The 23,803-nt window shown below is 41.1% G+C and overlaps 1 protein-coding gene across 1 annotated transcript; it reads left to right on the forward strand.

Moving 5' to 3' along the window:
• Positions 1–9,091: 9,091 nt before the first annotated feature.
• CAVIN3 (caveolae associated protein 3) lies at positions 9,092–13,321 on the forward strand. Its single transcript, XM_039847868.1, has 2 exons — positions 9,092–9,613; positions 10,140–13,321. Exons 1-2 carry the CDS (start codon positions 9,230–9,232, stop codon positions 10,542–10,544), a joined length of 789 nt encoding a protein of 262 aa, XP_039703802.1. The 5' UTR covers positions 9,092–9,229; the 3' UTR covers positions 10,545–13,321.
• Positions 13,322–23,803: the final 10,482 nt, after the last annotated feature.

The raw sequence follows: 23,803 nt of genomic DNA on the forward strand, positions 1-23,803 counted from the left end.
ACCACCAGGATTTCCACATTATAGTCCCCTAATGTCTCTTTCCAATAAATCAAAGGAGGAGATGACTGGGCAGATCTTTCTTCCCCTTACAGTCTCTCCCTCTAGTCTTTCCAAAGTTACCAGCAACCTAAGTGGTTATACATAGGTTTCTTCATTGAGAGTTGAGGCAGTTTTATAAGGGAAGTTTAATATCAAAAAGGGAAGGAGAAAGCACTCCTAATTTAGACTTTCTCTTTATTTCTCAAAGGGGTGGTACCTACAGAGCAAATCCTTCACAAGCTCCCTGCCTTTTGGACATATGTATAATCTTACCTTCTTCATGGGTTCCCCTTTAAAATTTGCTCCATTTGAAACTTCACCAACTTCTACACCTATCACAGGAAGGGATACCACCTCTTGGCCCTCTTTCTCCAAAACTTACCACTCGTGTTTCCTACTCAAAAATCCCAAATCTGAGTGTGCCAATTTGAGATGGGCCCCCAAGACTTTAGCCAATTAAAAATAATGCTCAGTGTCATCCAAGTCTTGTAGAATTGTGTGTATATGGGTGGGGGTGGGAGTGGGGGAGGAAGAAGAAGAGCCTCTGGGTCTTTCTGGCCAGATTTCCTTTTCAATATTCCTACATGTGTGAATGAAAATCATCTCAGTTCATTTGATTAAGAGAATTGTTATATTAGCTCTTCTTCGCTCCTAGGATCAGACATTAAATTTTAGAGAGTGCAATTTAAACCCATATTGAAAAAGGATATATTTCCTCAATTAGAAGGGTGTCTCGCATTTTTCCCAGAGTTAGTGGGTCCCATTATTGTGCAGAAAAGAGGTCTGGTTTCTTTCCTGATCCGCCTGGGAAGCTATTGAAATAATAAATAAGCTATATTATCCTTTAATGGCTCCTCCCTTTTGTTAATTCAGGAAGGGCTCCAGACTCAGTACACTGCTTCAACACTCTGCTTTGGGGACTGGGGTGGCTGCCAACTCTTTTACAATAAATCCACCTTCACTTAAGTCAACTGAGATAGTTTCTGTCTTTTGCAACCAGCTGATCCTTGTCTGGAAGAGAAATGGATTCCGGCAAGTAGGTTTGCAGCAACAGAGCCTCAAAAGAATGTGGATGCTGTTCCCAGTATCACTGCATGGTGCAGAGTGCGGAAGATTCTCCTATCATGGGAAGAGTAGTTTGATGAGGCCAAGTCAGCTTGTAATGAACAGCTTCTGTTCATTGCAAAAAAGCGATACTGAGTAGGATCCACTACAATAGAGGCCTGCATAAATATGGAGAGATTGTAATGTATCCCCGGCACTTCTTATTCTGCCTTGTCTGGTGGTTAATGTTAATTAAAACATTAGCACAATTCTAGGCTAATTCATCAAAGGTTCAGATTCTTCTGGTATAAAGGTTTGGGTCAGTTCACTTGGTAAAGAACCCTTATTCAGTTTTGATACTGGTTAAGAGCCTGGGCAACATGAGATGTGTTATAGAGTACAGACAAAATGAAGACCAGCTTTACTTCTTGAACTCAACTGTCAATTTCTTATCTAATTGGCATATTTGAATTTAACTTCAGCTTATTTTTGTTTTAGTTTGTATATGTTTAACTTAATCTGTTTTCTAAGATTTCAACTCTAGTTTTAAACCACTTCTCTTCCTCTCTCTCTTATTCTTTCTCATAATATTTGGCATTTAAAATCTTCCTTGTTTATTTTCCTCTGTTATTCTAATGATTCCAGATTGATTAAAGGGTGAGAGAGAGTCCCTGACTCAGAGAACACGAGCTTTGGTTAAGAACTAGGCAGCACAGGCTAATTTCTGAGAGATAGACCACGTGAGACAGTCAGGGGGAGTCTTTCTGCACACCCTCTCCCAAAGATTCAGGTCCAGCAATGTTTGTGTACCATGTAGGTAAGCCTCAGGGTTTCCCTTTGGTCGATGCTTTTAGTTTCAACCAAGACACTATGGCTTTGGCCTCTTGAGGTGTCTTACAGAGGCATAAGCCCTGGATCTAGCCTGGGATCCTGAGCAGGCTTTAATAGTTCAGCCTTGGAAAAAGCTTCTTGTTGCTGCCCCTCATTCACTTGTGTAAATAAATCAAGGCCTGTGAGAATTCAAAAGCAGAGAGTTATTTACAGAGGATGAAACGGACACAAAGCAAAGCAGTGCATTAATTCCTCTCATTTCTCAACCTTTGTTGTCAGGATATCACCATGGTCTGAAGACTCTCCTTCAGGATTGATAGGTCCAGAAATGAATGTGATAGTTGTGCAAAGAAAGCCAAGGAGCATCAATTAAACAAGCAGAGTTCAATACTCCAAACACCATAGCCCTGGCCTGTGACCAGGCTCAGTACATTCCACTCCTGTTCTTGATTCTCACTGGTCTCTCTCCTGAAGTCGCTACATCAGAAGCGGAGGCTTAACTCTCTTTAACACGTTACTCCTAGGGCTGTTATTACAAGCATCATCTGCTTCTTACTAATGCTCTACCTTGCTTAGCAAAGAAAACTGTTGTTGTTGTTGTTGTTTTCAATCAACAAAATTGTGTTGGGCCCTTTCATGTTCTAGGCTCTTCTGTGCTAGACACTTATCATTAAAGCTAAGAACTAAAATATCTGTGGTAAACAGGTACGGATAAATGCAAGGTTACATTTACTTTATAATTCAAAATTTCATGCTCCAAACTAAACATACTCATCTTTCCCATAATCCCACATTGCTTTTCCAGGGTGAGGTAGGCTTATAGTGAACATCACAATCATTTTCACTATATAGGTAGAAGGGAATCTTATTACTTCATCAGACACAATTTTTTATAATACTTCCCCAAAAGGATAAAATCAATAACAATAATATTCTGATAATCCACAAAAGTAAACCATGTTAGAAGTTATGTGTTTTTGAGAGTGCTGATACAGGTCCTGAAGCATTTCAGAAACTGCTTTCCTGTATCCTTATCTACCAATTCTAAATAGTCCCAGATGCTGATGGAAGAAATCATTTCTGTATTAAATGCTCTGTAATTTCAATCATATTCGTCATTTCTTGTCAAAATGTGGCTTTCAGGTGAGATAGAAGATTTCTTTGTTTCATCTCTCAAAGAAACCTGTGGGGTTGTCATTAGTAACATTTGAGCCATCTCACCCACCCCATGGAGCAGTAGTTACTTGAGGCGTAAGGTCCAATTGTGACAGCCACTTGCCACGTGTGGCTGTTAAGCTCTTGAAATGTGGGTTGTATGACTGATTACTGAATATTAAATTTTATTTAATTTTAATTAACTACAATTAAAATTTAAACAGCCACATTTGGCTAGTGGCTATCATATTGGAAGCAAGGCTAGAGAAATCCTTAAATAAATTTAGAAAAATGGGTTTTGAGTCACACCGCTTGTATCAGGCTTTACCAGGTGGCTTCTCTAATCTGCTTTCTAGAGGATACTTCAACTCTTAACTAAGTGCAGAGAGCAGTTTCCGTTATTTGAGGATTCACCTTGTAATTCTACAAAGTTCATACATACTGCAGTATCCAGAGATAACATTGCTCTGTCCTCATATATTTTCCCATTGTAGTTAGAGCCATGTAGCTTTACAGTCTCCTCAATATCTTATACAAAATTTTCCAGTTGTGGAAGTATAGAAGTGAGTAGATATTTATCTTTCCTTCTCTCTTCTCTTTTCTCTTCTTCTCTCTTCTCTCTTCTCTTCTCTCTCTCTCTCTCTCTCTCTCTCTCTCTCTCTCTCTCTCTCTCTCTCCCTTTCTTTCTTTTTTTGACATAAACTTTTGGCTCATATCAGTAGGATGACTCCATCCCCCTCCTACATTTCCCCTACCTGCATTAGCTTCCCAAAACAAACTGACCTTTGACTGAACCTACTCTTCTGGAGCCCGACTCCAAGACTAACATCTCTTCTGGTCTCTTTTGCTTGGGGCAGGCCCTGAAGCAGTTGTTTGCTCATTTTCGTGGCAGGAGTGCTTTGCTCATTGCTCTCTGGCCCATCCATTGTGTGGCTTAAATGCAACTTGGTGACAGGAAGAATATCTTAAACCCTGTGCGCTATGTCATCCAACTCCCCACAATAAGGAGGAGTCATGATTAAGCTGCAGCTCCTACAAACAGGCATGCAGAATAGCCAGTGGTGTACTGACTTTGCATAGTACATAGTCTCCAGGGGACTCAGTTGGTTACCGTGATACCATCACACTTAAGTGGATGGAGTTTTGATACCAAAAAGCTGAGGTACCAGCCTCAGGGACCATTCTCATTGATGAACAAATGTCCAAACCTATAGAAAAGTTTTATAAGCGTTTATTTGAGCCAAGTTTTAAGGACATGTCATGAAGCAAGATCTCAACCAATTGAGAAAATGCTCCAAAGAACAGCAGTTTTGCAGTTCCTTTTATGTATTTAGACTCAAAGGAGAAATGTAAGGACGGTACATGAAATCCATTGGCGGTAGGTTAAGGAGATGGGAGAAAGCAAAGCTGGGAAATCTCTAGGATTGGATAAAAAGCAAAATGGAGAAATACGTCCTTATTTTACATTGTTGGGTATAAGATAGTTAATAATTAACATTTACAGCACATAGAGATGGTATGTGGGGAACAGGCTAACAATAAGGGGTTCTGTGGGTTTATGCTCTGGTGGTCTTGTGCTCTGGTGCCTGCAGTTGTGCCTTTGAGGGGGTCTAGAAAAGAAAATTACTCTAATATTTCAAAGGTATGTTATTCTAGATGTGTAAAAACAATGCACAGGGCTCGATTAAGGTAAAAATTGACTTTTGCTAAGGAAGCTATGGGCCTGGGTCGTGCCTACCCACTATGACCTGCTCAGTTAGGAATTTGTGATCAGACCATCATGTGTGGTTACTTTTGGTCACTGAGCTTATCAATCCTGACATGTGGCCCCCCGAGCTTGTCAGTTTTACTACATAGCCCCTCTTTTTTGTTCACATTCTCACCCTTGGATTAGATGGGTAAGCTTGCAGACCTATTAAAATATTTCTCCCTTTTCCTCTCAACTGCCAGACCTGGCTGGCTTAGTGAATGCATTATATGTATGGTCTGGTTTTGAGAGCCTTCTCTTCTGTTTCTGAAATCCACTGAATCTAAACAGGACAAGAAATATTCAGTGGGGTACTTTGTGTTGTGCAATGTCACTGAATCATGCCAGCTGCCTCACAGTGGGGTGGATTGGAAGAGGCAATGCTAGCAGGCTCACTTATTGAATTGATTAGCTACTATCTCTTTTTTAGACACCAAACAAATGATAGTTATTTTTCAAACAAAATCTCATAACTAAATACCACCCAACTAATGTAGTGCTAAATCTTACAAGTCATATTATTTCCCAGTTGTGGTAGATAGTGGGTGGATTATAATGAATTCTCCTTCCTTGAGCCCAGCCCTAGATACACAGAGGCATGTCTGTACTAAGATAAAAGTCATTGCAGGAATCTAGCTATATACAATTTCCTGTAAGTCACTACTGGTCTGAAATTGCTACCCATGGCATCTTGGTCAAGCTCATCTTCAGTGCTCCATTCTATCTCTCAGTATACAGGGCTGCCTATGACAGGTAGGGCACAGCTAATGATCTGCCTTGCCCTTTATTATGTGGGTGGCAAAACATGTTCCTGGATCAGAGGCTGAAGTTGAGAAATGCCATTTTAGCTTAAGGTAGAGGGCTGCAGTGGTTTTGATGGTGGCTCCTCAATGATTTGTCTAAGAATGCAAGCTCAAATTCAGGCAAGGCCCCCCTGTCAGAGCCCATTAAATTCTTCAGATTACAGAAAGAGGTTCAATAGAGTCTATTCAGTAACTGCTTCTAGGCTTTTTGCCTTTTGGAATGTTCCAGGACATTTTTTCAGGGGATCCCAACTCCCACATCCTGACAATCAGCTCCAGCAGCAATTACATACTCCATATGTCTGGGATCCTGCCAACCTTGCTCTCATCTCAAGTGCATGGTGCTCTGATGTGTATAGTGTACCTCGGCCAAAACATTCATGCATGGCATATTGCTAGATCTACTTGGTTGGTAAAATTGTTTTTTCCTGCCCTTCACTGCCTGACGCCCCAAACTTACAGCTCTTTTAATCACCAGTGGCACAGAGCTCTCTCATTGTGTGGAATGGCCATATTCCTTCCGTAGACAGGATGTCTATGACAAAGGGTGGAAGGTAGTGCCTGTCCACTGAGGCTCATTCCCTGTTAAAAGGTGGTTCTGCTTTGCTGCCCATTGTTACTTTTGATTCAAGGTTAAGTCCCGGGAGGATGCCCCAGTTTGTCTGGCAGCTGAAAGTGAGGCTCAGGGTCAAGGATGTTTCTTGTACAATTAACTCACATAGCCATCTCTTATCCTTCTTAGATTATTTTTTCTCCCTTCCATTTAATAATCAAAGACTGTTAGGCTTCATTGCTATGTGAGACAGAGGGTTCCAATTTACAAAACAACCCAGGAACCTCTGGCGACTCTCTCCACTGGTGTCTAGTGATAAGCCAGCAATTACCTTTCAAAAACAATATACATTTCAGCTGCTGGAAGCGTTGCCTTACCCCAACATCCTATATACTTCTGTTATATTTTTCCTTCTAGGATCTGCCATTCCTCCCCATCCCTTCAAATTGTCTTGGTGAGAGAAGCAAAAATCACAGTGTCCTCAAGTCTCATTTTCTTTCTGACTTATGGGGCCCAAGGGGTAGACCTGGCCAGACTGTGGCTTGTAATTTGGCCAGGGTCAATCACCGAGGCTCCTCCGAACCCTCTAAGTATGTGGCCTTTTGGATAATCCAAGATACCAGTAGAACCATCAATGGCTTTATTGCTAAGTTTTAAGGTCCTCCTTATTCTACATACCCAGAGAGGGATTTAGCAGGTCTTTGAATAATATCTATCCACACAGTCCTTGCTTCCAAATGCCTTGGGCTCCATTAGCACCATTCCTCAAGGCTGGTGATTCTTTCATAGGCTTCTTGTAGTAGGTATTTTGAATGACTATCTATTTCGAGCAGTGCTCAGATTTTTAATACAGATTTCCATTTTTCCTTTTATACCCACATGCTCCTGGGGAAGTTGACCTTACACTGCTCTAGAAGTGGGCCTACTTTGTTAAAAGGTGATGGGTTAAGGAACTCAGGCTAAAGCCAGCCCATGCTTGACACTCTCTTAGCCATAGAATTTGTTTCTGGAATGATCAAGACAAACAGAAAAATTCTGGGGGCCTTCTGGGAAATAAATATCCTAAATTGTAATGTGATCTCCTCTGTTCTATTGATTTCATGCAGAGATGTGAGGCCTGTAACTGCTATAGTCACCTTGCTTCTAGCCTGGGAACGAAGCTGACACCAGTAGGGGGCACAGTTGAGAGAAGTGTAGGGAACCAGACTGGGGCTGTGACTGACTTACATTCAATCATCAATCTACAATGGTCTTTTAAAATTGTTAGAGTTTAGTCTATGGCCATGCTACCCTGAACAAGCCAGATCTCATCTGATCTCAGAAGCTAAGCAGGGTCGGGCCTGGTTAGGACTTGCCTAGGAAGACCAGGTGCTGTAGGCTTAAAAAATAAAAGAAATAAGGGATTGTAAGCTGACAAGGTCCTTGTAATCTGTTAGGTCAAGCAAGGGTTGCCTTGCCTAAAAAAAAAAAAAAAAAAAAAGGAATAAATAAATAAAAATGTTTGGATTTATTTCTTATTTCTAAGAACGGTTTGAATTAGGTTTTCTATTTTCTCAGTTTGAAATTATTTTAACTGGCTCATCCTGATGGGTCTCTCTGGGCAAATACAGATCCACTGGAAGAGATAGTGATTCCACTCCAGCTCCCAAGGGAGTCCACTTTCCCTTGTGTTAAGGAGAGGGGTCAGGCTCCATGACCTTTTATTTGTAGGGGTCAGTCATCAACTTGGCATTACCAGGTTTCTGGTAACAGCTGCCCATCCTCTGCTGTACTTCTAAGTCAGACTTCAGAGCCTTCGAGGCCCATGAAACTCCCGAGTGACAAAGTTTCTTCAGCAGTTGTTATCAAGTGGCCCTCACAGAATGAGCAGGGAGAGAGAGAGAGAGAGCGAGGAAGAAGGAGGGAGGAGGGAGGGAGAGAGAGAGACAGCATGCCCATGCATCAGTTTGGTTGGATTAATGGGACTTCTGAACCTAGACTCTATTTACCAAGTATTGCTAAAGGCAAGGCGTAGGATTTTCCAAACTGATGACATTACAAATTCATGACACATCATTAACTGGATCTCAAACGCTCACTCTCTCCCCCTCTACAGCAGCAATTTAAAATCTTTTTCACTCACAGTAGATATTTTCACCTATTTCCAGATAAAATTAAACGAAATAAAACAAACAAACAAAAAAACAGTCAGGAGCCACAATCTATCTCTATGAAAACTAAGACATACCAGCACCTACTTTAACCCTTGTAAGGATTTCAAAGGAAGAAGTGTCCTGTCTGCCCTCCAGGCTTGGGGTGCAGGAACTAGGCGCTTCTGGGTTTTATCCATGAAGCCCAAAGAAAGGGAGGGAAGAAAACTCAAGAAAGAAAACAGGGTAATGCTATCCAACAGTAAGAACTAGAGAAGCAGGAAATGAGGCCTGCAGCTAAATGAGGCATGGCAATGACTATTAGGAAAATACCAGAGGATACCCCGCCTGGCCAGGTTGGGAAGCCCGCCCACAGAGCGAGGCCTCGGGCTTAGACAGTCTTAGGTTGGTAGCAGAACGGAACATTCGAGATCCTGTCTACAGCATCCAGCCTGAGGGTGCAAATACAATCCTCAGAGGCCAGGGAGGCGTAGCGCTGGCTGCTGCAGAGGCCCCTCTAGTTATCCTTTTGCTGCACTAACATAAATACTGTAGTTTCTCTGCCCACTTGATGCAGACAACAAAATTTTCCATGGCTCGCCCTTTCTGGTGGAGAGTAAGTTCCTGAAAGAGGCACAACAGGGCATTGGGACGGAGGAGGGTAACTCAGAGTGAGTTTGTGGGATGGGGTGGGGCTGATGCTGGGCCAACCTGCTTCCCAGAGTGCCCCCCGGGGCGGGGCAGCAGAGGGGAAGCGCTTCCTAAGAACCTCGCCACCCTCCCTCCCTCCCTCCCTCCCGCGGCCCGAGAAGGCCAACTCCGCCTGCCTGAGTCACGGCTGGGGCTGGGGAGGAGCCGGGGGAAAGGCGGCCTCAGCCCAGAGCGCAGCCGGCTGCAGCAGGGAGAGCAGGCCGGGTGGTCGGGGATCATGGGGGAGAGCGCACTGGAGCCGGGGCCTGCGCCCGGAGCGCCGGTTGGGGGCCCCGTGCACGCCGTGACCGTAGTGACCTTGCTGGAGAAGCTGGCCACCATGCTGGAGGGGCTGCGGGAGCGGCAAGGGGGCCTGGCGCAGAGGCAAGGCAGCCTGGCCGGCTCGGTGAGCCGCATCCAGAGCGGCCTGGGTGCGTTGAGTCGCAGCCACGACACCACGAGCAACACGCTAGCACAGCTTCTGGCCAAGGCGGAGCGCGTGGGCTCGCACGCGGATGCCGCCCAGGAGCGTGCCGTGCGCCGCGCTGCCCAGGTGCAGCGGCTGGAGGCTAACCACGGGCTGTTGGTGGCGCGCGGGAAGCTTCACGTCCTGCTCTTCAAGGTCAGTGATCTCACGCGTTCCCCAATCTTGGGGCTTCTCCTGCCTCCAGGCTACCATCTGGGGGCTCCCTCCTCCCAGCCGCCTACCACACCCACATTCCTAACCCTGCCCTGGGGAACAGACACCCAGAGCTGCACCCGCTCCCACACACACACAGCCCATCCCTCCCTCCCACGCCTGAACCTAGCCTGGCCAATCAAAGACCTGCCAGGTCTAGCTCAAGCCACGTCCTCAGAATTTGCTCCAAGCCCCAGCCCATCCCCAAACGAAAATAACGGTGGTGGAAGTGCATCCCGCGACAGGGCGTCGCCTCCTCTAGTTCTTGCCCCCAGCGACCACCATGCTGGTCTCACAACAACTTCTGCAGTTCTCCCCGCCCCCTACTTTCCCATGCCTGCCTTTTCTTTCCCACTCGGTATGAGGAGGCTAAGGTGGGGCGGGTTCCCCTACTGTAATTCAGGAGTGAGGCTCAGGCTGGTGCGTGACAGGGGCCTGCCAGAGTCAGTGCTGTGTCCATCACATGCAGGAGGAGGCTGAAATCCCGGCCAGAGCCTTCCAGAAGGCACCGGAGCCCTTAGGCCCGGCGGACCAATCCGAGCCTATCCCAGAGCAGCTGGAGGCCGAAGTTGGAGAGAGCTCAGATGAGGAACCGGTGGAGTCCAAGGCGCGGCGGCTGCGGCGCACTGGGTTGGAGAAAGTACAGAGCCTGCGAAGGGCCCTTTCGGGCCGCAAAGGCCCGGCAGCGCCAATGCCCACGCCTGTCAAGCCACCTCGCTTAGGGCCTATCCGGAGTGCTAATGGCCAGCCAGAAGAAGCCCGGCCTGCGGTGGAGTCCAAGCTGGAGCCAGAACCTCCACCGGCCACCGAGGAAGATTCCGGAAAACCTGGGGCTGCCGACTTGGCTGTGCTCCAAATAGAGAGTGCGGCCTGATGGCTGGCGCTGCTTGCCTTCCCGCGCCTATGCCTTGTCCCAAAATAAATCTTCCTCTCAGAATGCAGCATTCACTCCCAAATAAGGAGTGAATCCTGCATCCACAGCTCAGCTCTGGCCCTCCTTTCCGGCTTTTTCAGCCTAGCGCCCTGTGTCCTAGGAGCAGCCACTTAACACCTGCTTGCACTCACCATCAATAAAAGTAGTGTCTCCTAATCCAGACTCCCTGTGAAGGGGGGTGGAGGGGGGATGGGGGAAGGCAGTGCAAGGAATAAGACAAATGTTGGAACCAGGAATGTGGCTTCAATTTCAAACATTGTATGATTTCTCCCATTTCGATTGAATCCTGGGCTCCAGTCCAGTGGCACCTAGAAATATCCTGCTGGCTGCCTGCTCCCTAAGTGCTTTCCTCACAGGGAGGCGTCCAGTACAGTCCCTTGCTGTAGGTACTCAATAAATGTCAGCTAGTGGTTTTCCTCTTCCACACGTCTTACTCTACCACTTCCTAAAAGCTGAATTTTCCAGGATTCTGTTCTTCTCAGCCTTCTTCTCATTCTGGGAACTCCTCTGTTAACATTCACTCCCAGGCCTCTTCTACCAGCCACATGTACCCCAGACCACTGTCTTGAGCTGCAGTTGAAAAGTACTGCAAACTCAAGGTGTCCAAAGAAAATAAATAATCTATCTTCTACCTTTTTATTAAGTTCAATTTCAATTCTACAGCTATTTATTGAACACTTACTGTGTAACATTCAAAATTGCTCCTCTTTTGTTTTCTTTACCAATGAATGGCACCATCATCCACACAGAACGCTGGCAGTCCTTGATTCTTTTTCACACTCCTGCACTGCATGGAAACAGTTATCTTGTTGCTTTGACCTCTGCGATCTGTCCGCTTTCCTTAATGCCCATGGCCACTGTTCTATTTCAGGCCTTATCTTTCACCTGATATTCACAGTATTGGAACTGCCAATCTGATCCTATCACTCTCCTGATTCAGACCTTGGCCCCCCATCACCTTAAAATAAAGTCCAAGCTCTTTAACATTACTTTCAACAGCTATTGTAACCTCCGAGATCCTTTATGATCTGGTCCCTGCCCAGTTTTGTAGCCTCACCTCTTGTCCTCCATTCCCTCCATTCTATTAAGTTGCACTGAGCTATGTGCTCTCACTCTCATCTCTACTGTCGTGCAAAACTCAGCAAGTTACCCCTGTTTCAGGGACAAATGCTTCTCTTTGTTGCTTCCAAAGCACCACCTGCACACCTCAGTGCTAACTGCACTCATTGTGATGATTTACAATTAACTCTCCTTGTTCCCACTCCACTAGACTGTGGATCCTTTGCAGTACAACCATTTTATTCATTTGTATATTTTCCAAACCAAATACTATGCCTGGCACACAGTAGGGCCTCACTAGGCCTTGTGAATACCAAGTCCCTTCTGAGGCCTTCAAGGACCTCAGAGTTTAGGGAAATACAAACATCATTATGATGAAGGATGTAGGTGTAGTGATAGTTAGATGTAGGTTATTTTGAGAGGAAAGAGGGAAGAACACAACCTAACCTGAAGGAGGAAAAGGCAAATAATGAGATGGAAAACAGGAATGGGCAGGAGGGCTCAGTGGTTAATAGTGTTAGTTTTCCATTCCCTCATCTATAAAACAGGATAATGATAACCCTATTGGGCTTATGTGAGGATTAAATGATGTAAGGGCCTAGCACAGTGCTTGGAACATAGTTTATTCAGCTATGTAATTTGTCCACACTCATTCCGTAAATATTTACTTAACTTCGAGTGTCTGCCTGGCATTATTTTAAGAGCTGGGTATACAATGACACATAAGAAAGACAAGAGCTCTGCCTTCATGGAGTTAAAGTCTCGTAGAGGGAGATAGGCAATAAGTAAGTAAATTTATAAGCCAGATAAAAACAAGTAAATATGAACTAGAAGGGTCTTCTGGTTATGGGCTCTGAAGAAAACAGGAAGGGTACAGATAATGACTGGGAAGGGAGAGGACTTTGAGATGAAGATATTGGGGATTTAAAATGGGACCAGAGTTCAATAATGACTTAATTTTTTTTCGTGGATTCAATTTTGAAGAGTCTCAGCCTCCACCTGCCACAATTGTGGGAAGTGTATTATTAGTCACTTTAGAGCTCCTCCTCATCCTTAGACTGTGTACTTAAAAGAGGGTTCCACCTTCTCCAGCTTTGGATGTCCCTGCTGTTATTGCTCCTTATGACCACACGATGACACTGTTGGGGCACCAGTGTCCGGGCTGATGCCTCATCTGACAACCCTGGGGTCGGCCCGCCCAGTTCTGTGCTCTGAACCAGAGGTTATTCCATGCAGGGCAGCTCTGCAGTTGCTCCATTCCCTCTGGAGAAATCAGCTCTCTTCCTGCAGGTTTCCAACGCTTAGTGTTCAGACTGTATCGGCTGCCCAGCTGCCACTCCGTCATGGAGGGCTGATCTGAGCAGGCTCAGTTTTCTATCCCCGGGGAAAAATAAATTCTCGATCTTTTCCCAAATCCTTAGAAATCCAGCCAATTACTCTCTTTCAACAAACATACAAAATTAAGAGCCCAGCTACACATTTCTCATGTAAAATGTCTTGAGAGCTCATTGGGAGGCACATAAAGGCTCAGGGAGTCTGGACCCTGACCCCTAGGAACCTAAAGTCTTAGCTAACTTTGATGGAAGGATGCTACTTTCTATTCCTTCCTGATACTTCTTCAGCAGCAAATAATAAAAACCACCGTAAAATAAAAGTAACTTAATTTCTTAATGATTCTCTTTGTTACATTACATTCTCCTTTGTCATTGCTATGGCTACCTTTATTAATGCGATTATAAACTAAGAGAGTGGAGACACTGAACCAGAGTATCAACTTGTCATCCAGCATAGGTGGCATTTAGATGGCTGCTTTAATCAAGGGTTTGGCATACTGGTGGATAATCAAAATACAGAAATTGGTCCTCGGTTCCTCAGACCAGAAGCACAGATTTATTATTCATTCCAGCATGATCAGGCTGAGAGGGACTGATCTGCAATAGCCAAACTCAGAAAACATGGATTAACTTGAGAACTGGATTCATTAATTTCCCAGAGAAATCTAACTGCTAAGTGAACTAGAATAATCCTGTTAGCTAGTTAGAACATTTTCCGTCCTGCAACATGGGAGGCCAAAACAAGACCTTAAAGTGTAAGGGTATGAAATAGTGGAAGCAGGAAGAGGATAATGGGCAGGATTATCCAACCTATATGCCCATTTTCCACTGTGATATTCCTCCTTACATGGGTAAGAATATATACATTCCTGGTAGGAAATTTCTTCTCCTGTTAAGTACTGAAATCCCGACTTTCCTTTATTGAGAACTGTATCATATAACCTTAGCACTGAAGGGAACTCAAAAGCCATCGAATCAACCTGCATTTCCAATACTTAAACGTCCTCTGCTATCTGCTACCCTTAGCTGGCCTATACTTGAAAAAGGCCAGTGACAAGGCACTCACTACCTCTCAGGTAACATATTTTTGGTAACAACTTTGGTAGGAAACTTTTCTTTATACTGAGATCAAAATCCGTCTTTATGGTTTCCAATATGTGGCAGTTGGCCTCCCTTCAACAACATCTGCACAACAAAATTCCTTTATTTCTGTGATGTATATATTTTTGGAGTCTAGCTACAGCAGGACACACGGGGCTGACTTATTTTAGGATTTCTTTCTCTATCTCAGGCCAAACATTGCTGGTCTATTCAGCTATCCCTTGTGATATATTATTAAATCTTGGCCATTCTTTTGTGAATTGTTTTCATTTACGCATATCCATTTTAGAAAGGAAGGTGACAAGGTGCATGGAAAAACCATGGCCTTTATAGTCAAAGACATCTGAGCTTCATTTCTGGTGAATGAAAATTCTTTCTCTTTTTTTAGGTCTGTTATGAGATTTGCATAAGAATTTTCATTTACTCATTCATTCATTCATTTGATATTTGTTGTGCTATGTGATAGAGATGGAGGGTGTATTACACGAACAGGGATGCTGCCTTCATGGAACTTCCATTAAACTAACAATTGTAATAAATTTTTAAATAAGGGCTATGATGAGAGAAATATAAGGTGCTATAGGAGGACTCAGCGGGAGCCTCTAACTCAGTAGGAGTGATAGTAATTACGGAAGAGGTCTCTGGAGTAAAAATGATCTTTCCTCAAGTGACTTCTTAGGATGACCTGAAATAATAAAAAGATTGTTATCTGAGTTTCCAGTTGACACACTAAATCCAACATATCCAAAACCTCATTCATCTTTTCTCAAGTCAAGATTGTCCTCTGTATTCATCTTAGAAACTGTTACAGCTGAAGACTTGACCCTTCACCCCCCCTACACCCCCATACATCCAATGTGTAAACAAGACCTACAGATTTTTTTTATTAATAACTATTGTGAAATTTTCTTTTATAAACAACTCTAATAAATTTGGGACCACTCTGAGGACTTAAGAAACCCCACATGCCTGAAGGCAGAACCAAGAAGTGGAGAGAAGCCGAGTGTGAACTTTTTCTTCTGGTTAAAATGGAGCTAATTATACCGCCTACCTTGTTGGTTTGTTGTGACTCTTATGAGTGGAAACGTATAAAAGGCTCAGAATTGTGCCTGGAAAGTGAAAGCTTAATGCTTATTGTTGTTTTGTTATGATCACTTGATCCCTGCCTTCCGTCAGGCAGGAAACCAGCTCTTATCAGAGACATTTTCATTTATATGAGCTAATAAATATGCTTTTTAGCTTAACCCTAGTTTTCATATTTTATGTATGCGATTTTCTCCTGCAGCTGAAAGATTCTTAATAGGCATTGCCCCATTGGCACTGGAACCCACATGGAAGTTAAGGGCAGTGTCTTCTTAGTGCAGTGCCTGGCACAGAGTAGATGTTCAATGAATATTTGGAGACTAAGCATATTTATTTCAGTGAGGTGCTAGGGACACAAGGATGAACAAGGAGCTGCCCTGAGGAGCCGTCTTACAGGTGAAACCTGTTTGTCATTCTTTGGAGTTCTGTTGTGTCCTCTCAGGGCTAAGTTATAGTAGAGACAGTGCCAGGGACCCACAATCTTTTCTGAAACCATGATAATGTTTTAACTTTTTTTAAATCAGAAGGAAAAAAAGAAATTTGAGGTAAAAGAAATGTTTTAATATATAATATTAATATAGTCATCTTTATACCACCACAGTTGTAAAACATAATTAATTATTATTATTATTGTTTTAGATAGGAAGGAGCTCATGAGGGCAAAAGTACTTAGGGTCCACAGAAGTCATAATGCAGCCCTGCTTCCTTGGTCTACCTTTTGTCTTCTTCCTCTGTGGAGTTTCCTTGGTTTTACTTTTTCCTCTCACACTCATCTTCACATATTTGATCTTTAATTAGATGCTAATTTCCTCTGGTCTGACACATTATTTCTATGTTCTTTGGTTATTATTTAGACTTAACCTCAGATTTTTTTTTATTAAAAATGCACTAGATCCACTTTATGTCCTTTCCCCCATCCACCTAGCCTTACCTACCCCGCCCTTGGCCCTTGGCCACTGGCCCTGTTTCCTGGCTCAGGAGCAAAGCCCTGAGAGTTGCTACATTTGTCTCATCTAATACTGCTTGTTGTGCTGACCATCTGGCAGCAAGGCCAGGCTTCGGCTTGAGCTCCATTGCCCCAGCCACTGTAGGAGCAACCTGCAGCAGTTCTAGTACTCAGGTCCGGCCAAGAAGCTGCCCAAAGGGACTGTCTCCAGATGAAGTGGTTCTATGTGGCCCATCAATCAATGTTTCCTTGAGAAGATGTAGCCAGCTTACTTATTACAACACTTCATGTTTGTTTTCCTTTCTTCTTTGCCTGCATGCCTGCCTGCCTGCCTGCCTGCCTGCCTGCCTGCGCCTCCTCCTCCTCCTTCCCCCTCCCTATTTTTTACCTCAAGTCTCCCTTTCCTCTCACTCTTGCTTCCTTGAGATTGTATTCTCCAAGAATTGGTCACATGTAGGTTACATTTATTAAGGCCATCTCTATGCCAAGTACTGTCCTAAGCTTCTATGTTGGATTCTCATGTCAGTTTTATGAAGTAGAGATTGTTAGCATCTCATTTTATGGAAGAAGCTCATGCCTAATGTTGCTAATTATTCGCTGCACTCGATTCTTGGTTTAGATAATTCCCAGTTTGAGAACATGTAAATCTTTTTCTTTTTTTAAATTTTCAATTACAGTTCACATTCAATATTATATTAGTTTCAGATATACAGCATAGTAGCCAGACTGAGCCTCTAAATCTCTAAATATTTATAATTGATATCGATGGATGGAGGACCCAATATTCCACAGCATGTTTTGTATCTCTAGGTTATAGTTTGAACTATTATGTCTTTAAAATTCCTTATAAAGTATTAGGTCACCATTTTCGTCTTCTCTGTAGCAACTTTTTTTTTAATGAATGTTTTTCACTTGTCATTTATTTTTTCTAGTACCTATCCTCCTTTTTTAAAAAAATTAAAGTTCTGTATAATTTTTTAAACTATTATCTGTATTTCAAGGAAGTTCATTGTGGAGAATGAGCCAGGGAGGTGATCCAGACTAGCAGGAATTCTCCTTATGACACAGATTTGATCTTTTCTTTAGTAGTTAACAATACAAAGTTTCTCTTCTTCCTGAAATTACTTGCTGCAAGATAAGTGGCTGTTTGACTGCTCGATTCCTTGCTCAGCTCTGTGAGCTCTGCTCCTATACAAATCAAACTAGTTTTAAGGAAGCTCCCGCCAGCTGCCCATGGACTCTATTCTCATTGCTACACACTAAATTTTGTTGCTTCTTCATTTCAGGATGTGCTTGCACACCTTGGAAAGGTGTTGTGTTCTGCTGACGCTGTGTGTGTTGGTCTTTGAGATTTGTGCCCGCGATCATTCTTGCTTTTATCTTCACTGCTATTGGCAGCACTCCCTGTTTGTGGCTGAGGCTTTCAGATGTTTTCTAGGTTTGTCAGAGATGGACAGAGTTTGCATTTCTGTTCCTCTTTACGACTTTACGATTTTTCCCCAAGATGACAAGAAAAATACACTTGTAGAGCAAATATGGGGCATAGTATAAATGTGTAAAATTTTCCTTCCCCTCAGTTTAAAAAAACTTAAAATTGATTTTATAGACTATATATCCAAACAGGTGTTAGAATCACCTGAATATAATACAAATATCTCTGAAAATTCAAGGAAAATATAACCTATCCAAGGGAATACTGGAGAACATGAAGCCAGAGGACCTACATTTTCATATAGCAGTCTCATACAATTAATAGAGGATAGTAATTAATAGATAATACAGACAAATACTTATTCAAAGCATTTTATCTAGAATTTTCTAACCCTTACAATTCTAGGGGATTAAAATGTAGACTTAACTTTTTCTTAGAGTCATAACTTGAACCTACTCACTTTTTTTCATACACACACATACAGATTTCAAAACATGTCAGTAATTACCTTGGTTGAATTCCAGTTTCTTGATAGACCTTTGGAATCCTCTCCATCTAGTTCCATACACATACTATATACGTCCATATATATGGAACTTTTAGAATAAAAGTTACCAGACTTGAAGTTGTACAGATTAACTTAAGAAACCTCATATAAGAATTTTACTAAAATAAGAATTGTGATTGATTCACTTTTCCTCTTGATTCTGAAGCAGTTGTCTCAAGGTAGACTTTTTAACTGGCCCAAAAGAGTCCTTTCACTCTTATTTCTCCTTCTAGAATTTATATATGAAAATAATTGTCTGGGTATATTTTACTATAATTAGCTTTATTTTCCCCCCTGATATGTTGCTTGACTGCTTATCAAGATCATATTTATCCCTGAAAGAGAAAATTCATGGAAAAACCATTCTGAAAAGAAGTTATGACTTTATTCATGATTTAACTCTTCATGGCATTTTACTTTCCTCTGATGGAGTCCATCTTACTTTGGTATAGTTGAGAACCATAGATCCTTCTAGAACACACAAGGCTAATAGTTTAAAAAATATTTTCACAGGCAAATCACATATTAAACCAGAGCTGATAAGATTTACAGTTACTCAGCTTCTTAACATATAAATCACACATTTATTCTGGCCAAAATTCCCTCTCAAAAAATAAGTTTCAAAAAAGATTTTGTTATATTTATGAATGGAAATTTTATGTTCCCAATGAACTATTTTTAAACATTTGCTTAGAAGGAAATATATTTTGGAAATGTCACATGATTTCAAGGTCAGAATATCCTCTCCTGCCCCTCACTCCTGAAAGACATTCTTTTCTTCCATGGACAGAAAGATTAAACATACACATTTCAAAAGGAATAATTCAGTTAAAAGCATTAATTTACAATCAGCACAAGCACAAGTACTTACAATTTTTTAATGTTTTAACTTGTTTCCGATCTTTTCTTTGTCATTTCTTTAGAGAGGACCAGTGAATTTAGAGAATATACGTATTCTCTCTCACAACTAAAACTTTGACTTCTATCCAATATCCTTTGCAAATTTAAGGTTCTTCATTGTTTCAGATGCTCTCTATTTTAAAGTTGACACATGGAGAGACATTTTACATAAAGCAGGGATTATTATTTCTTTGATTTGTTAGAATTTGCCTTTAAAGTTTTCAGAACATTGTGTGGATCTTAGGTAGTTGATGTGCTCAGGGATCCACAAAGGGTTTAGAGGATAGAGACATTAGCCAAAGGAAAAAACAAACAAACAAAACTAAATGGTATTCTTTAGAGGAAATCCTTAAAAGATCATGTCACTACCTGGCAATCTCATGAGAGGACAAGTTTTGATACTGGGAACTTGCTGATACCTAGAACATGGTATAGACTCAACACAATATAAAGGCCATAGTGAAAACTGTGGCCAGCATGAGATACATTTATAGAGGAGTATAAAACTGTCCTTCACTACCAAAGCAGCCTCCTATCAGTTCAGTGAACAGGATATATATATATATATATACAGTGTGTACTAATGGAAAGGGCCCGCTACATGTCTAGGTAAGAATGTACACTATGATTATTGTTACCATTCAGTTTTACTCTGAGAGTTCTACCCAATGTAACAAGGCAAGAAAAAAAATATAACAATATGCGAAAAGGTGTCATTAATGTTGTTAATTTAGATAGCAAATGTAGAACAATATGAATTATATAATCCCATTAAAAACATGTAAGTATATAAAGTATATAATATATATGCAATAGAAAACTATTTACTTTTTGGTAGCGGGATTGGGAAAAGATACTCTTATATTTTTTATTTTCTATACTCCTCCAATTATTTACTCTTAAAAGTAGGTACTAATTTTGTTAATAAAAATGGGAAAACTACCTACCTCAGGAGCCCTTAGGCTATAAGTAAAATAGCTCTTTATTTCACTCTAATCTTAAATATATATAAATACTTCACATAATTATTGTCAAAAAAAATTATTTGTTTTTTAAGCAAAGTGTATATATCTTTTTTTTCCCTCTTTGATTCCCCTACCTCCCCCAGCTTCTACCCCTGACCTATGGATGTTGCCGTTTCTCTTTAAGAACTGGATCTCTGAAGGTGAGGCGTCTCCTCCCACACGCTTGTGGCGCATACCCGGGGCCTGGCACACTCAGGACCTTCTGCATGTAAAGTAGACTTGCTAACCACTACACTATGGAGCCACCCTCAAATTGTATATATCTTTTACAGCAGAAGTATAAGCAGAAATCTTGAATTAAGAATTATATAATTTTTTAATATAAATTTTGACTTTTATTCTCTTCTTTTTCTCTCGTGACTATAGGAATATGCATAGCTTAGAAAAATTTTATTAAAAAGAGTTAAGCAATCAGCATAGAAGATAATATCACAAAGCAAAATATAGTATCCAAAGTAATAAAATTTCATGCAGCTATCAAAAATGATGACTTAAAATAATTTTAATTATATGAGAAAATTCTCAATGTAAAATGGTTAAAAATATCAGAAAACCAAATCATTTACACAGTATAATCCCAGCTATGTTTTAAAATTAAAATGTGCATAAAAGGAAAAAGAATAGCCCAAAATGTTAACAGTGATGAGAGGACAGTTCATATATTTTCTTCTTTATACTTTGTTCTTAGTTCCCAGATCAACTTATTTTTGTGATGAGTGCATATTACTTTTGTAAATAGGAAAAAGTAAATATTAAAAAATGTTAAACAACAATATATATAAATCCAAGTAAATAAAAGTTGTCAAGCGGAATTTATCAGTGTAAAGTAGAGGTACGAAGATTAAGGCAATTCTATGCTGGCATGTGTAAAATTAAATAGACTCAATTTAGTAAAAGTGCCTCATTTGATTATTATAGAGAATGGTGTCCTAAGATGTGACTTTATTTTTTCAGCATCCAAATCAGGTATTTTCAGACTGTGCTGAGAAGGAGAAAAAAAAGCCTAAGATGGATGACCTCCCATTTCAGCCCGAGTTTCCACAGGCAGTCATTCCTCCCTTGACAAATCTTTAATAATGGAGTATTCTTAGATTCCAGCTGAGCAGGCTCCTCTCCATCTTGTCAGCACATATGGGAAAATAAAACTGCTGGCATCCAAATTACTTATTGGAAGCAAAAAGTAAATAAAAGGGTGACAGGGGGTAGGTGGGCGGTGATGGTATGCATACTAAGTACTGGCTTTCAACGCACAAATACTTAGGCTGCACAGAGTATCTATGAACCAGGGATGTTAACTGTGAAAAGACAGAATCCAAAGGTAAGTATCTCCACTGGAGAAAACTAAGACAAGATAGCCACACCCTATATAATTACCAATCTCTTACATACTCAGTGTACAGTATTTAAAGCAGAACCTCAAAAAGTAAGCTAGCTATCTTCTACTTCATTTCATTTTTATCCTTATTCTGTTAAATTAATTAAACAAGAAGGCCATTAGACTGAGGTGGCTCTAATGCCTTGGTGGCCTATGTAAGCAAACCAAAATCTAAGCCTGTAGATGTCTCAAGGTTACAAAATTGAAAACTAAAGACAACCAATCGCAAATGGCTAATTAAGCTTGAAGCTATAGCCAATCAATAATTTCCTTACTTTGCTTCTGTACTTTTTCTATATAAGTCTTTCCCTTGGTTACTGTGGGACGAGTGCTCTTAACTATTCGTATTGGGTACTGCCCCATTGGAATGGATAAATGATCAAATCCTTAAAAATTTCATCATGCTTCAGTTTATCTTTTAACACTTCTGTAAATCATTCCTCCATTGTCCTAATTCTCAGTGCTCAAACATTTGTCTCCTCCCTCTCAATCATCTCCCACATACAATTATTTGACAAACTTTGAAGAAAGTAGATACGCTACATTTCACAAATCTAGTCCCTCCGTTCTGTTTCATTGCCAGAATCCTCATTTAGAATCTCATTGCTTCTCATATGGGCTCCTGAAATCATCTCTTAAATGTCCCTACTCAAATCTATTTGATATGCTCAGTTGGTCATAACACTATTTTTGATTTTCTCAAAAACTTGTGAGTTCCTCTTCACCAAAGGCTATTCTTGTGTGACATTTGTTATATTCTGTATAACAATGTAATTATATAAAGTTAATGTAATTGTTCCATTCCCTGCTACACTGTAAACTTCTAGGGGGCAGGGATACACTGAATTTATCTTTCAGTTCTTCTCAATGCTACATGTTTATTTAGTAGCCTGTTTTATGTAACAGTAGGCTTTTGGTATACAGTTATTAACTTAGCTTCCCTCTCTTCTTACCCTAGTGCCAAGAAGCTCCTTCTAAGAGAGAGAAAGAGCTGATGCTTCTTCTCTAAACCATAAAGACCCCTTCTTGAGCACCTGTTTCCCCACATATCACTAATCAGTGATGGAAATACATTAATGCACAGTCCATCCAAAATAGACTGAGGTTATCATCCCTTTTTCATAACTGCTTGTTTGCCAGAAACTCAGTGTAACCTATCTCTCAAGGGAAGGGATGGGATCTTGATTTTTTTCCAGGTCATTGGGTTGGGAAACTCAAGGGAATACCTCAAACAGACTTATGGTTCTTTGACTTTCAAGCATATTACTCAGCCAGATCATTAAATACACTAAACCTTATGATAGTGGGGTTTTTTGTTCTGTTGAGCCTTTGCTATTAGCTACTAATATGGCTCTAGACTTCCAGAGTATATGAACAAATGAACATAGACTATTTGGTCATGATGACACCCCTTTTTTCCTTCCTGGAGGACAGACACAATAAGACCCATATGTTTGCCTAGTATTTTTCAGGTTATGCTAATGAGATGGAATCGATAGGAAAAATGGAGCTCTGATCTAGATTAAACATAAATCAACTCAAGACTTATTTGAAGATGACAGAATATTAAAATTGTAGCTAAAACACCTGAAAACAGGAAAAAAAACCTTCAAAAATGAGGCAATACATCTCAATACCTACAGACAAAAGTAAAAAAAAATAATAATAATAAATTAAAGAGTTTAATACTATTAACAAAGAGTAAGGCTACATAAGTCAAACCCTACAGGAACTCCCTGCAATGTGTTGAATGCTTAGCAGATGGATTTTCCAGCACCCCTTAAAGGAGCAGCCACACAGGTCCAGCTATAGTTATCTTCTAAATTACTGACCCCTGTTCACTGGTCACAGTTGACTGGCCTAGGACTAAACATTCCATCCAAGGTAGGTCAATCACAGTCCTTTCTCTAGACCAGTGGTTCTCAACTGGAGGTGATTTTGTCCCTAGGGGGACACTTGGTAGTGTCTGGAGGCATTTTCAAGTGTCACGACTAGCATCTAGTAGGTAGAAATCAGGGATGCTGCTAAATATCATACAAAGCACAGAAAAGCTCCCCTCAACAAAGAATTAGCCTGTCCAAAATGTTAATTGGTGCCGAAGTTGCTAAACCTCACAGTTGATTGATCCCTGGTGTGAGCCTTATCCAGACTGTTCCTTATTCAAATATCTGCAGTTAAGAATTTGGTGAAAAATATTCTCTTGGCATATGATGAAAGGTGAGAATAGAGAGTTTTAAGTTTTATTTATTCTTGAGTCAGAGAGAAGAACACATTGCCTAGAATTTATAACAACACTATAATGAGACAAGTTGTGATTCATATAAATTGTTTGGTAGGGAAAGAGTTGTCTCTACTTTTTTTTCTTAGCTTATAATAAATGTTCCCTATGGCTCCTCC

Source organism: Pteropus medius, unplaced genomic scaffold, assembly GCF_902729225.1.
Source record: "Pteropus medius unplaced genomic scaffold, Ma_sr-lr_union100, whole genome shotgun sequence".
NCBI classification, from domain to species: domain Eukaryota; kingdom Metazoa; phylum Chordata; class Mammalia; order Chiroptera; family Pteropodidae; genus Pteropus; species Pteropus medius.